Below are 13596 nucleotides of genomic sequence, written 5' to 3' on the forward strand. Positions count from 1 at the left end.
AAAAGTTGTTCTCTTGGAGTATTAACTCTACAGAAAGAGGGTATTGTGGAATCTAAGAAATGCTTCTTCTTTTAGAGATCAGGAGCAGATATTGTTGTCATCGTGGTAGGCCTGGGACTCTGTCCCATGTAAGCCAGCTGAGGGCCAGTGGTCTGGACTTGTTCCCTCTTACAGGTAAATCCATCTGAGTAGCTCTTCATAGAATCTTCTAAGTTGGAAAAAAACTCCTTTAAGATGACAGAGTCAAAATTTCTGAGAATTGTTTACTTTCAAGTGTGCACCTGCAAGCAAAGCTTAAGCTGCAGAAACAACCCCAGTGATTTGTTTGTTGCAGGAAAGAATTCAAAATGTTGGGTGGGATTTCAGAGCTTTATAGGATCTTGCAAAACCTTACAGTTGGCTTTAACCCATCCACTGCAGTCCATGATTGAAGCATGCTCTGGGTTTTTTTCCACCTGGCAGATGTTGCCCAAATGTAGTTTAATTCCCTAGTTAAACTCCCTCATTCTCCTGCTCATTTTCTGGCAAACACCTCCAAACATTGGTCTCCATTGAAGGTGCTTATGAAAATTCCAGGTTTTTTGCTTGGTCTGTGGTGGTGGTTTTTTAGGGAAGGTGGATTGCTGTCTGGAGCTGAATATATTTGCCTGTTGTGTAGCTGAAGAGATACTGAGTACAGTTTCTCTCCTCCTCCAGTGTTAACTGGAAATAATCTGAATACTTGAAGTGCCCAGCGTCAGCTGATGGCACTGTGTGTTTAGCACTTGTGAAATCCAGCCTGATAATTCCTAAATGGAGCATCCAGAATAGTGTGGAACAGAAATATAAGGGTGAGCATAGCTGTAGGCACTTATTTCTTGTACTGGAAAATATGCTTGGTGTATTCGCTGTCAGAATAAAAGCATATTTGTAAAATGCCAGATACAAAAAGTACAATTCCAGAGATTTGAGTCCTTCTCTGACACCTTTTTTTTTTCCTGGTGGATTATTTAATATTGGAAATGAGAGGGAGTTGGGAGGGGGGGAATACCTGCTAAATGGCAACTCTCTCGGCTTATTTTCATGGTGATGAGACTTAATGAACTACAGGAAAAGATTGTAATTTTGTTGGCAGCAGGATAAGGGCAAAGCTAAAAATTGTCACATCTGATGATTATCTGCAGAGCAAAACATAAAAAACCATTAGGGGTAGAAATCTGGAACAGATGTAGGGAGATTACACTGATGTCCTGGAATCTTAAATACTCTTGAAGAGTAAGTGAAGTAGAGAAAAGCTTCTTTTCAGTTAAAGGACAGCACTTATTTTTCTGACTAAAGCACCAAGTGCTTTGCACTGGGATCTCTCTGGCACATCTTTTGGCCAGGTATTTGTGAAATGTCAGGGAAGCAGTTTGTGCAGAAGGCCAGCTGCGTTACAAAGTCAGCTAAGGTCAGAGTTGTCAAAGAATCAAGACATATAGGATGTATAATAATGCAGCAATGGTTCATGAAGTGATTAATTTGTATTTTATTTTCCCCAAAGTGTCTTTACCCAAGTCTTATAAAATCCTCCCTTTTTACATATGGTTCACTCTTGATTTTTCATGGAGTTTAACTCAGGAGTAACCAACCCCTTCACAGAAGCTCATCTGTACCAGAGGTGAACTCCTGTCTGCCCTGGAGTCAAGGACAAAACTCCCATTAGCTTCAATGGGGCCAGGATTTCCTTTACTATGTTGCCCAGTAGACCAGTGAGGAGCAAACCCAGTGGCCTCAGGGATTTTTAATATGCAGCTGACTCAGTTGAATAAAAAATGTTTTACTTGTCTGACATTCAGGTAAAACCACGATAGTGCTGAACTTTCTTTTGCCAACTTCATTGTGCAGATCTGTCAAGGCTGTGACACACATTCTGCTGGCTAAGAAGGGAGAGAAAACAGGCCCCAAAATCGTTGAAAATCAGATAATTGCTAGTGAAAATTTGTTGGAAAAATAGACGCAGGGTTTTCCTTCCAGGATGAAGGGAAAACAGGCAGCAAAACAATCTTCAGACTTTTGGCTTCTATTTCTTTATGCAAAGAGAAAGCAGATGCTCAGGAAAGACAGCAGAACAGCTGAAGGTGGCAATTCAAAGCTGGGAGCAGGACAGGAAGAGTAAATCCACAACCTGCCTCCACACCCAGAGTTGCTCGGTGTCATTTCTGGTGATGTCTTCTGTCTGAGTTGTGTTTATCCTTGTTGGTAGCAGGGCTAATTAGCATCACTTTCCCCAAGCCTCCTCCAGGAATAAGCAACACTTGCTGGGTGGCTCTTAGACTCTGATGTGTGTTTCTGCTTTAGGAGCTGAAAATTAACCGAGGGTCTCCTTCGCTCTGAACAACACAGTGACTTAATGCTGAAGCCAGCAGGGCTGAGCTGAGCAGGCTCTGAGCTTGGCTAGAACCAGGAGCATGCCCTGAGCTCAGTTTTAGGCAGACACAGCTGCTTGGAGCGGTTTTCTTGCATTTTGTTGTAAGCAAAGCAGCTGATGGTTAGTGCAGTGCTCTGTGCTGTTCCAGCCTGTATTTACACTGCCCCGAACCACACACAGACTGCTGGCTCCAGGGTCCTCCCTGCCATTCCAGGGAGAACTGAATCTAAAATTCCCTGTCCCTGGAAGTGTTCAAGGCCAGGCTGGACGCAAACCTGGTCTAGTGGAAGGTGTCCCTGCCTATGGCAGGGAATGGAATGAGATGATCTTTAGGTCCCTTCCAACCCAAACCATTCTGGGATTCTGTGACAATCCTGTTGTACCATTCCTGTGTTAGATCCCCAGCTGCAGGCAGATCAGGTAACAGTCCCTCAGTAATGGAGCTTTAAAGGACCACAGAATTCTGACTGTTTCATACTAGGACTATTTTCACAGCCCACCAGTAGCCCCCACACCTGGTTCACTCAGTGGCCAAACCCTGCTCCCCTGTGCAGGAATCCTCCTCCTTCCTGTTTATAACTGCCCTCCCCAGACTCATCATCCCGCTTGGATCTTTGGGGTGGGCTCTGAGTGCCAACCACTGCCTCCAGCTGGGCTTAAGCACTTCCCCTGTGTGACATCAGGATGATCCAAGGAAGAGATTATCAGCCACCTCTGTTAGCCAGAGAAACTGGGAGAGGGATTTACCGGGAAAAACAACTGCGTTCACTACAAGAATACATAAGATCAACTAAGATGCTTCCTTCACTTGGATGTTAGACTTGCTTAATGAATTTTGGCAGTAAATCAAGGCTTAGGCCTGCCTGCACAAGAAACTCTTCTCTGCTTAAAACTAAAATAATTGTTGCTGGGCTATGCTGATATTGAATGCAAACACACTGGAACCAATTTCAGCCTCTGGGGCAGCTTTGCTGACCTATTTTAAACCAAAGCTCTTTAACATGTAGTTATACAGGTAGCTAGGACCAGTTTAACCAGGTGGATTTTGCAACGAGAGAGTAACTCTTGGTAGCTGAGCCCTTTTCTGCACCTTCTGCCACCTTGTCCATCACCTGAGCACCTTCAGTCCTGACTAAGATCCTGAAATGGAACAGATTTTGGTACCCAGCTTTTCTGGTTTACCCTGGAAAGAACACCATCCTTTCTCTTGCAGCAAAAAGCTTTTTAACCATAAGGTTCCTGGAGTACTAGAGACACTGTTATGAAAATTTGCTACTTAAATAAACAGGTTTTGTGGCAATTCCTTCCCCAGTCTTATTAATTTTTGTCATTAAAGGAGAAGCAGTACCTGCTCTGGAGTTTTTTCAGAAAAAATAGCTTTTGACCCTCCTGCCTTCTCAGGGGGATAATCAGGAAATCTGCCTGTGATATGCCTGTGTGAGAAACAAAAGTGGAAAAGAAATCAAAATTCATAATCTTTCATCTGGTTGGCAAAAATGTTTAGATAGTGGGTGAAGCTTCTTATGGCAGTGCCTTTTTGTTCAGTAAATTCATTAAAGCTGTTACCAACCCATGTCTTTTATCCCATGGTCCATCAAAAACTGGAAGTTCTTTGGGATTTCTTAGAACTGGATGTCACTTCATAGCTAAGAGATGGAGCTTGAAGTGTTTATCCCTGGAAGTGCCCAAGGCCAGGTTGGACAGGACTTGGAGCAACCTGGGCTAGTGGAAGGTGTCCCTGCCCTTGTCACAGGGGTGGCATGGGATGAGCTTTGGAGGTCCCTTCCAACCCAAGCCATCCTGGAATTCTGTGATTTCATGTTTGTAGCTCTGCTCTCTGCTTTCAATGCCCAGCTTTTTAAAGCAAAGGGATCTTACTTAAATCAGGTTTTACTCTACAAGCTCCAGATTGTATGGCCACGTGAGGATCTCCACCCTCAAAAATTTCCAGTGCACTTGCACAAATAATTGGTGATGGGAGGTGGTGAGTGGGCAATAAGTGACTTTGTGGTGAGTTTTCATGGATGGCACAGATAACACAGGGAGCTTCCAGAGCTTTCAGAAAGAGATTAAAAGATAGAGACAGTAACTGCACTCCAAAGGCCATTTATACTGATAAGACCCTTTAACTTCTTTCCTTTTTATCACTCTTTGGAATCTATCAGTGAGATTGTCTGTTTGTTTGGTAATATCAGGAAGGTTTTTCTGTTCCAAAGAAAATTCTGACGCTGCAGAAAAATCCTGGTGCTGCTTTCAAACAGCATGGTAATGTTTTCTCTAAATGAAATTAAATTTCCCTCGAGAAGAAAAGAGCTCAGAAAGGTCAGTGTGATTCCTAAAAATTGCCTTCATTTTTTTAAAAACAACTGGTACCTTAAGGGACTCTCTTAGTCTACTGTTAAGCAGTAGACTCAGTTTTAAGCTGAGATCCTTGGAACAGAGCATCTGTTGTGTTTCTGTAGGACCACATGTAGGGTTTGGATCCCTCACTGGTATTAAAGTAACAATTACAAAGAATCAATAAACATTTATCTGTTTGTAAGCTTTGACTTGCACATTCAACAGTTACTACTTCCATATGCAAACAGATGCAAATCTTTGATCACTGCCTCCCCAGAAACAAACCTGCATCAACAGAGGGGTTCTAAATGTAGTAAAAATGGGATTTGGGCCTCAAAAACCTGCATCATCTAGTTTATGTAATGTTAGCTCATGTTTCATTTTGTAGAAACAGCCAGAAAATAGCTCAATTTTATGTTAAATGCTGCTGCAAGTCTGGTTTACAGTAACAAATTTTTCAAAACCTGGTACTAAAGCTGTTGCTACTTTAATGCCAGCTGGGAAAAAGGAAAGGCAATATCCACTGTGGGTGAGGAATCAGTTTGGAGTCTGCTCTCCACTGAATGTGGTATCACGTCCAGCTTTCAATATTTATTACTGTTACATTTGGTATTTGTACTCGTTTTTTCACTTTTTAATCACTTACAGCTCCTGGAGATGGAGGGGTTTGGAATTAGATGATCTTTAAGGTCCCTTCCAAGCCAACCACTCTGTGATTCTGTGATACTTACCCTTTGGGGATGAGGACTGTGTATCTGGGTGCTGTAGAAATTCTACCATATTCTGAAATTTGGAAGTGGGTCCCAGTTTATAACCTGTCTTTTCTGTGTGATTCTTCTGCTCCCAGCTGGTGCAGCTGTTTGGGGTGATGCAGTTGCTCTCACCCCTTTTGTAGCAGCTGCAGCAGCTGCTTTTGCTGATAAACAACTTGAGGTGAGGAGAAGACAGTGCCCATCTTTTCATAGTGGTGGCAGAAGAGTGTCAGGTGTTTACTGACCAGTCAGGGATAGCTGCCTTTTTGTTGAGGGCAGTGCAGGGTGCCATTGCCCTTGGTCACCAGTGCCCCTGAGAGCACACAGTTCCCACGTATTTTGACTGTGCTCATTCTTCACTGGCATCTGCTTTTTTTCTTGCAGGACTTCATCCTGTCCCATGTACTGTTGTTTAGCATATCAATCACTGCCTGATGGTCTGGGAGTGTGCTTAAATCTCATTTCCCTGTCCAGCCTCTTGTGGGTTTTCCTTTCCCTCTTTTAGGTTGAAATGGCTATGACTTCAATCTTGTAATGCCTGGGAACCATGCACATGCCTGACCCTGATAGGCAAATCCCTCCCTTTATGAAACCTTCTGAGCTAAGAGGTTAAACCAGGGATTCATTTGGCCTGTAAATCTGCCCAGGAAAATGCACTCATTGATCTTGCTGGTCAAAAGTCCACTTTAAACCTAATGAATCTCAATTTTCATTCTCCCTTCACTTTTTGGCAGCATCCTATCACAATGGGCTGTCTCATGCATTTGACATAAGATGCTAATTTGGATTCAAATGGACCTAAACTCTTTGTGTGAGCTTGTTTTAGAGTTGTAAACACCAGGATAAAAGGAGCAGCCAGTGTGCACTCCATGAAAAGCCAGAGAAGCTGTGGCTGCCCCATCCCTGGAAGTGTCCAAGGCCAGGTTGGACAGGGTTTGGACCAACCTGGGCTAGTGGAAGGTGTCCCTGCCCATGGCAGGGGGTGGGACTGGATGAGCTTTGAGGTCCCTTTCAACCCAAACCATTCTGGGATTCTATACTCCTATACCTTTGTCTTGTCAGATAAACTACACACCATCTATGGCTCTAGAGGGCCCCACCAGAGATGTTGCACATTGAGCAGCTCTGAAATTAGGACACTGTAGAATGATTTTGAGCTTGCTTTACAATAATAATTGTTCAAATAATTTTTAATTGCCCTCCCCTTTTGAAACTTCCTAGAGACAATGAAGTAGTCAAGATTAGAGGCAATAGTAGTGTAAGAAAATTAATCCAGATGATGTAAGAACTTGCTCCAAACTGGAGCCCCAGTAGGCTGCTTTGTTTTGCTGGGAGTGTGGAGGAGACTTTCTGGTAGAAATTCTCCTTGGCCCCACCAACATGGCACTAACAAGCTGTAAACCAAGACTTAGGGAAGGTGGAGCTGCAGAGCTTCCCACAGTCAACAAATAGTCTGAAAATGGCACTGGGGGTAGAAAAGCACTATGCCAGCACCTGCATTGCTTGTTGAATTGCAGCTCCAGTCCCTGTAAGGCTTTAGCCCTGACAGTGCGAATATCAGACTGGCTACCACTGCTCTCTTGGTTGAGTGAAAAACCCAAAACTGCTTGGTCTGCATTTATTTTCGATATTCCCAGTGCCTTGGCCCTTCCTTTGCACAGCAGTCACTGTCTCTCTGTCCAGCTCACAGGTTGCCCACAAAGTTCTCACACACTGCTGCTTTCTCTGCGTGCACTGAGGAAGGAGCACCGTGCAGAAACTGGTGGTCAGGAAAGCCTGGAAGTCTTGTTGCATGTTGATGGGGAGAGAAGAATTAAGCTTAAGCTCTTGATAACAGGAGTATTGGAGTGTGTAATATATTTGAGAGACATGGTACATGTCAGGAACACCTAGATCCCAGGCCAGTCAGAACTCTGTGAGTCTGATACTTATTATTGTCTCAACATTTGCAGGGGAAAAAAATATCCAGTTGTACTTTTCCAGCATCTCGTAAAAATGTGTAAATGCCAGAACTGGAAGAAGCAACTCTTATTTTCAATGTGATTGCTTCAGTGGGAGTGCTGACAATGTGTTAAGGACTGCAAGCAAAAGCAGAAGCAAATTGTCTTGGATTTCATATGGAGGATGCCAGTCTAGTAAAACTCATTGCCTAAAGGAACAAATGAAATTTGTAAAAACTATGGCTGCTTGGTAGGACTGGGCTTGGTGGCTGAACAAGAAGTGAATAAGTTGATATGGAAGGACAGGGCTAGGAAAAAACCTCCTCCTTGTGAGACAAACCCCAGCTGCAGCCTGGGCAAGCCCTTACAGACTCAGACCCCCAAAAGCTGCAGGGAGCTGGGGGTGGTTCCTGTGGGTGACCTGTTGGGTGTTCCCAGGCCACTGCACAGCCCTGCTTTGGGAGCTCTGTCTGCAGAGCTGCAAATCAAACTGGGGAGGGTTGGAGTTCACAGCAGGCAAAATATCTTCCTTTGGGTCAGAGCCACTGCTTTAACAGAGCTACTAAAGGCTTCTGGGCTGTGGAGGATGTTGTTGAGGAAGGGACCTTTCTAAAGTGTGGTATGTGAGAAATCCATTACTCTTCTGGAAAGCAGTGAAATCCTGTCAACAGAAATAGAGCATGGGGTTGGAAAAGAGCTTTACAGAAAAGCTATGTAACTGGGATGAATGGGGGTCCTAAATCTGAATCAAACCAGCTCAACCAGAAGAGCAAGAGGATGAACAAGGATGGAGGGGTGAAAAGAGATTATCTTCCACTCCAGCTGAAAAAGAAAAAGGTGTGACGAGGTTTTTGCACTGTTTCTTGAATTATATTGCGTTCTCTGATTCACTCTTACTGCTCCAAACCTGTTCCTCTTGCAATAACTCAGATCTGTCAAGTGTAATTGAAAAGGAATGATCTTTTATGGTCTGCGGTGCAAACCCTTTTGTCTCTGATCATGTAGCAAAGAGTTCTGGCTCTTCTGGGCTCAATTTTTGTTATAGCACACAGCCTGCATAAGTGTCCAAGTTTTAACCAGGTTCAAAGGGCTCTTTAATGTCTCCAAATCCCCACCAGATTGGTATGAATTGGTGTGATTGGCAGTCTTTGCTCAGCCCTGAGAGCTGTGACACCTCCATTCTGACCTATAAAGTAAATTCCTTGTCTGGGAGATGACCCTACATTGCACTTGTCTCATCTGCTGCTTCCCCCCCTCCTTCTTTCAGGAGCTTCATAATTTTTTTTAAGTGTTTTCCCTCTATTGCACAGGGATGGTTATAGTTAAGGCCAAATATGGCTTTTGATTTATGAGAACACACCATTGATTTAAACATTTTGTCTGGTAATAGACTCAACAAGTTCCTACCTACTCTGTTCTCTGGCGTGGTTTTACGTGTGTTATTCTTTCTTTTTGGCTATGGCTTCTCTAGCTAATTGCATAAAAGGCCTTGTCAGGAAAAATAAATTGTTCTTTGGAGGAACAGGAGTGTTTAACTCCTCTCAGGGTAAGAAAGGATGAGGGCTGTGTGCAGAAGAGAAGGCATGAATGATAGTGTGTGCTATAAGTGGAGGGACAGAGGAGTGTTCTATGAGGAAAAGGGACAAAAACAAAGAGGGGAGAACTCTTTAAAGAAATAAACCCCCTGTTGTTCTGTAGTTCTTGCCTGTTTCTGTAATCTCACCTGATACGGGGTCTCTCAGACTACTTAAATAGCAGTGCTGGTTTATTTTAGGTATCTTTGCTGCTGCATTTTTTTATCCCTTTGTGTATGTGCTTTCTTTGACTCTTTGAAAATCAATTCCAGAAAAAATAACCTAGGCAAATACAGAATTGATTATAAAGCAGGATTAATGTCCCCAGCATTCTTATCATCTTTAATGAGGTTGGACTCAGACATGGTACAACTGATGTTTTATCTGAGGTCCTGATCCTCCAAGTTTTTGCCTCTATGTGTGATTGTTATGCATGGAAGTGTTTCAGTGGAGTGACTTGCAGGGAGGTGTGGTTGGATCAGAAACTTTATTGTTCTGGATAAATATTCAGCTTTAAAAATGTGAGGCCAACAATGTGCAAGGAGAAACATTCTCACGGAGGAATAAGAGCGCAAGGTTTGTGGGGAAAGGTGATATCCTTTATTATAGTAACTATCATAATTAGAATGGTCTTTTGGGTTCCCAATGCCTGCCTTAGATCTGAAATGGGAGAAGTGAACTTCAAAGCCAAGTAATAGTTGGGAACAGTCGTTGGAGGGGACAGACCAAAATGTGGAATGTGGTAATTCTCTCTGATGGTTTTATTACATGTAGTATTACTGGCCAGGAAAGGTAGACCTTTGGCTGACCCAGTGCAGTGGTTCTTAAGCTTCTTGAGTTCTTGCAGTGAAACAGTCTGTTCTGCTTTGTCATAAAGTTATTACCTTTTCAAGGATCCTTCTGGTCTTTTAGAGATAGCAATAGGTAATTAGTGTACTGGAAAAATGGGAATCTCTGTTCCCCTTCACAGAGACTCAAACATGAGCTTTCTGTGCCAGGACTCCTGGTTATTCTGATTCCTGCTGCAAACCATGAGGGTAAAAGATGGCTGGGTTTTTGTTTTGTGGGGGTTTTTTGTTTGTTTGTTTTTTGGGGTTTTTTTACCTATTGGTACCTTCAGAATTCTGACAAATCATTCCTGGTTAAAAATGACAATAGTTTTTTTTCTCCTTGGAATAATTAGAGACATGGATGGTAGCACTACGAATCACTCCTAAGTTTTTGAATGAAAATAAAAGGCAATATAGGCACGAATAATGCCAAGGAGAAAAAAAAGGATTGATTGTTCCAATACTAGCTTAAATTTAAAGAAGCCCTGCAAAAATCAGAAGAAAAATGTGGCAATATCAACACTGACAAAATGTCCTGGTGCTCTGATTTTTGTCCCTTCACACACTCAAAAAAATATTGTCCCAAGTTTTCTTAGAGCCCAAATCTGAATTAACTGAGGACTGGGAGAAATCACCTCCTGACTAATGTAACTGAACTACTTTGCAAGAGCTCATAACAACCTGTACTGAAAGCTTGGACAAACCCAGAGGACTACTAAATGTACCCAGCATGGCAGGGAAGTGGAAAGGAGATTAAAGGGACTGGAAAGCAGATCCCTGAAAGGTTATCTAGAGTTTTTTTTGCTTGACTCCTCCAATGCAGAACAGCCTTGGGCAGCACTGCTGGTAAACGTGGTGTGAGGCTCTGCTGTAACACTGACAGCATCTCCTGATGGAACCAAGGACAAAGGGTGTCCCATCCTTGCCCTTGGAGGGAAAACAGACATTCAGCACTGCACCCGTGCTTTGTTTTCCAGGTCTGAGGTTCTTTGAGTGTGTTTCCTTCTCTTTTGGCCTCGCTCATCCTCCCATATTTATGGGAGCTGGGAGCCAGGCTGTGCTCCTCGAGGGGCTGTCTCAAAAGATGAGGGGCTGTTCCCCTTGCCCACAGTCAGACTATCCCCAGGCTGATTTCCAGTGTCAGCTTCCTGTTGACTGTCTCCAGCCTTTGGAGGAATGTGGTGGGGAGTGCGTTGAGCAGCCCTTCCTGCGGAGGAAGCGCTGCCCTCAGGGACTGCACTGGGTCTGGGGGACTTGGCTGATGGAATAACGAGTGCTCTGGAGCACACAACTCCCACTAAACTCTCATCTGTTTTGATTTTCTTATATCTTTCCGTCCTCTTCAGAGCGAGGTCAAAAATACAGAAGCCGGCTCAGAGAAATGCCAGGTCAAATTCCCCCTGCGTTTACTGAATTCCTTACCTTTGGTCAGCTTATCCTGCATTCATAGAACACCCGGTCCTGACTCAAATTTGGCAATATTTCCAGTGCTTAGCATTAAACATAAGAGACCGAAACAATTATGGGCAGTTTTAAGCAAGATTACTTTAACTCAGACTAGAAGCTTTGCGAGAATAGTTTTCCTGCAGAGTCAGCCAGAGGGAATCAACAGAACTTTATTAACACAATATGAATCCTGTAAAGAGGAAAATAAAGCATGCCATTTCTTGTAGCAAGGCCAGCCAAAAGAAATAACTTGCCCTCCAACATCACAAGTTTCTTTGGGATTTGGAGTGAAATGGAGTATAGAGAGCATTTTGTCTAGTGGGATTTGTTTATGAGAAATTTGAGTGATTGTTTTTGCTTCTTAGAAGTCAAGGTGTTAGTGGAACAAAATGCATTTCTGGAAGGGGAAGAAGGCTGTACGCTGGGCATGGCTGCTTTAAACTGCTTTGCCACAGGCCATCCCTTTGACCTGAAGATAATGCTTCGGGGAGAGCTCAGAAATGGTGCCCTGGGCAGGTCACCCACCGGGAAAAGTGTCCCTTTTGCCCCAGCTCTGTGCTGCCTCTTCCACCATTTTGGCCTCCTCCTTGTTCTGAAATGGTTTTGCACATGGTGCATTTCTTCTGCCACCACCTGACTGTGAAAGGGAGCTGAAGTATTTCAAGGGTATTGGCTGATTAAAAGCTCCTGAAAGGACTGTGCTCTCCCTAACCCACTGCTCACGTGCTGGATGGAGAGTTCTGTGCATGCATAATAAATCAGCACATCTGGGGCATGGCAGACTCCCTGTGTGTGCTGTGCAGCATATACATCCTTTCTATCTGTCTTGTCAAATTGGGGAATAAGAGCCTGAAATGAACAGAGAAGCTCTGCTTTGGTCTACCCTTATTTAAATATTGGGATGAAGACAGTACAGCATGGAGGGGGAATATGGTGATTAAAACAACCCTGATGCAAGTGTGGGTAAAGGATATGATTTTTATTGGGTTTGTAACCGATTGCATAATTTCAGTGTGATGAAGATGGGTAGATCTGAGGTGGCATTAAGTAAAGGTGGCACCACACACATTTCAGTAGCTGAAGTCTATGGCATCAATGCAGAAATACAGTCCAGTCTGGCATAACTTGTCTTATTTTTTGCTTCCCTGGATTAAAATGCTCTTCAGCCCCTCTGTCAGGGATGCTCTGACCTGCTGAGCATGTGAGCAGCCTCTGGCAGGCCCCACAGTACTGCCTGGGAGAGGGGCTTAATCATTCCCTTCAGCCCATCACAGCACTGGGCTCGTGGCACTGCCTGTGGTGCTGCCTTGAAAAGCATTTGTGATGCAGAAAGACAAATTCAGTGGGGAAGGAGAAGCTGAAAATGGTACCTAGGATGTTTATAACTTTTTAAGAATGTAACCAAACTCTGCTTTGTCTTTCATTGCTCTAATTTTATATATGGATTCTGCAACACTCAGTCTTTCCCTGGTATTACATTGTGTACACCTGGTGGTGATTTATTGAAATAAGGCTGCACGAGCCAACTGGGATAAACATAGAAAAGTCAAGCACTGTGACTGCTTTCATATGCATGAAATTGCCTCAGATTTGTCATTAAATAGCTCATTTAAACACTCATGCAAACTACAGAGACCCAGATCTCTTGAAGTGGACAAGGTCCTGGGGGTCCTGGTGGACAAGCTTGTCCATGATCACTGGAAATATTCCAGAATCATGTGGACACAATCCTGTGCCATGTGCTCTGGGATCACCCTGCTTGGGCGGGGAGGTGGGACCAGATGGGACCCACTGTGGTCCCGTCCAGCCTGACCTATTCTTGGATTCTGTGCAGAGAAAGAGAAAGCAGAGTTTGGTTCCTGTGGTGCCTGCCAGAGGCTGCTCACATGCTCAGCAGGTCAGAGCATCCCTGACAGAGGAGCTGAAGAGCGTTTTAATCCAGGGAAGCAAAAAATAAGACAAGTTATGCCAGACTGGACTGTATTTCAGACTCCTGGTCAGTGCTAATAACTGAAGAACTCACAAGCAAGAAAAGTAATTTAGAATCTCCACTTTGGCAATTAAAAAGTGTGAGAAAAGAGAAGGAGAAGCATTTCAGATGAGCTCAGCTATAAGCCAGGGATGGTATTAAGAGCAGCCATTTAATCAACACTGTTAGCTCAAAAACCAGTCGTCTCTGCAGTCCAAGAAACACACTGTAATGCTTTGAAATGCCAAGTTCCTTAACTCTCTCCCTTTTAGTGCTGTGAAAGAAAAACTGGAGTGCTGTGTTCCTGTACTTGTTTGGTGTGTCTCTGGTGTATGACCTATGGCCTCCTGAAATGG

The 13596-nt window shown here is 43.7% G+C and overlaps 1 protein-coding gene across 3 annotated transcripts in view; it reads right to left on the bottom strand.

Moving 5' to 3' along the window:
- Positions 1-13596, bottom strand: part of IQCA1 (IQ motif containing with AAA domain 1) — a 108490-nt gene that overhangs the window by 50023 nt on the left and 44871 nt on the right. For 2 of the 3 annotated variants that reach the window (XM_064660284.1, XM_064660283.1), the window contains exon 7: positions 3738-3822. The exons of the other annotated variant lie outside the window; for it this stretch is intronic. In XM_064660284.1, the coding sequence (XP_064516354.1) occupies positions 3738-3822 (85 nt within the window). The remainder of the gene's footprint in view (positions 1-3737; positions 3823-13596) is intronic. 3 annotated transcript variants of the gene reach the window in all.

The sequence above is a fragment of the Pseudopipra pipra genome, chromosome 7, assembly GCF_036250125.1.
Source record: "Pseudopipra pipra isolate bDixPip1 chromosome 7, bDixPip1.hap1, whole genome shotgun sequence".
Classification (NCBI taxonomy): Eukaryota; Metazoa; Chordata; class Aves; order Passeriformes; family Pipridae; genus Pseudopipra; species Pseudopipra pipra.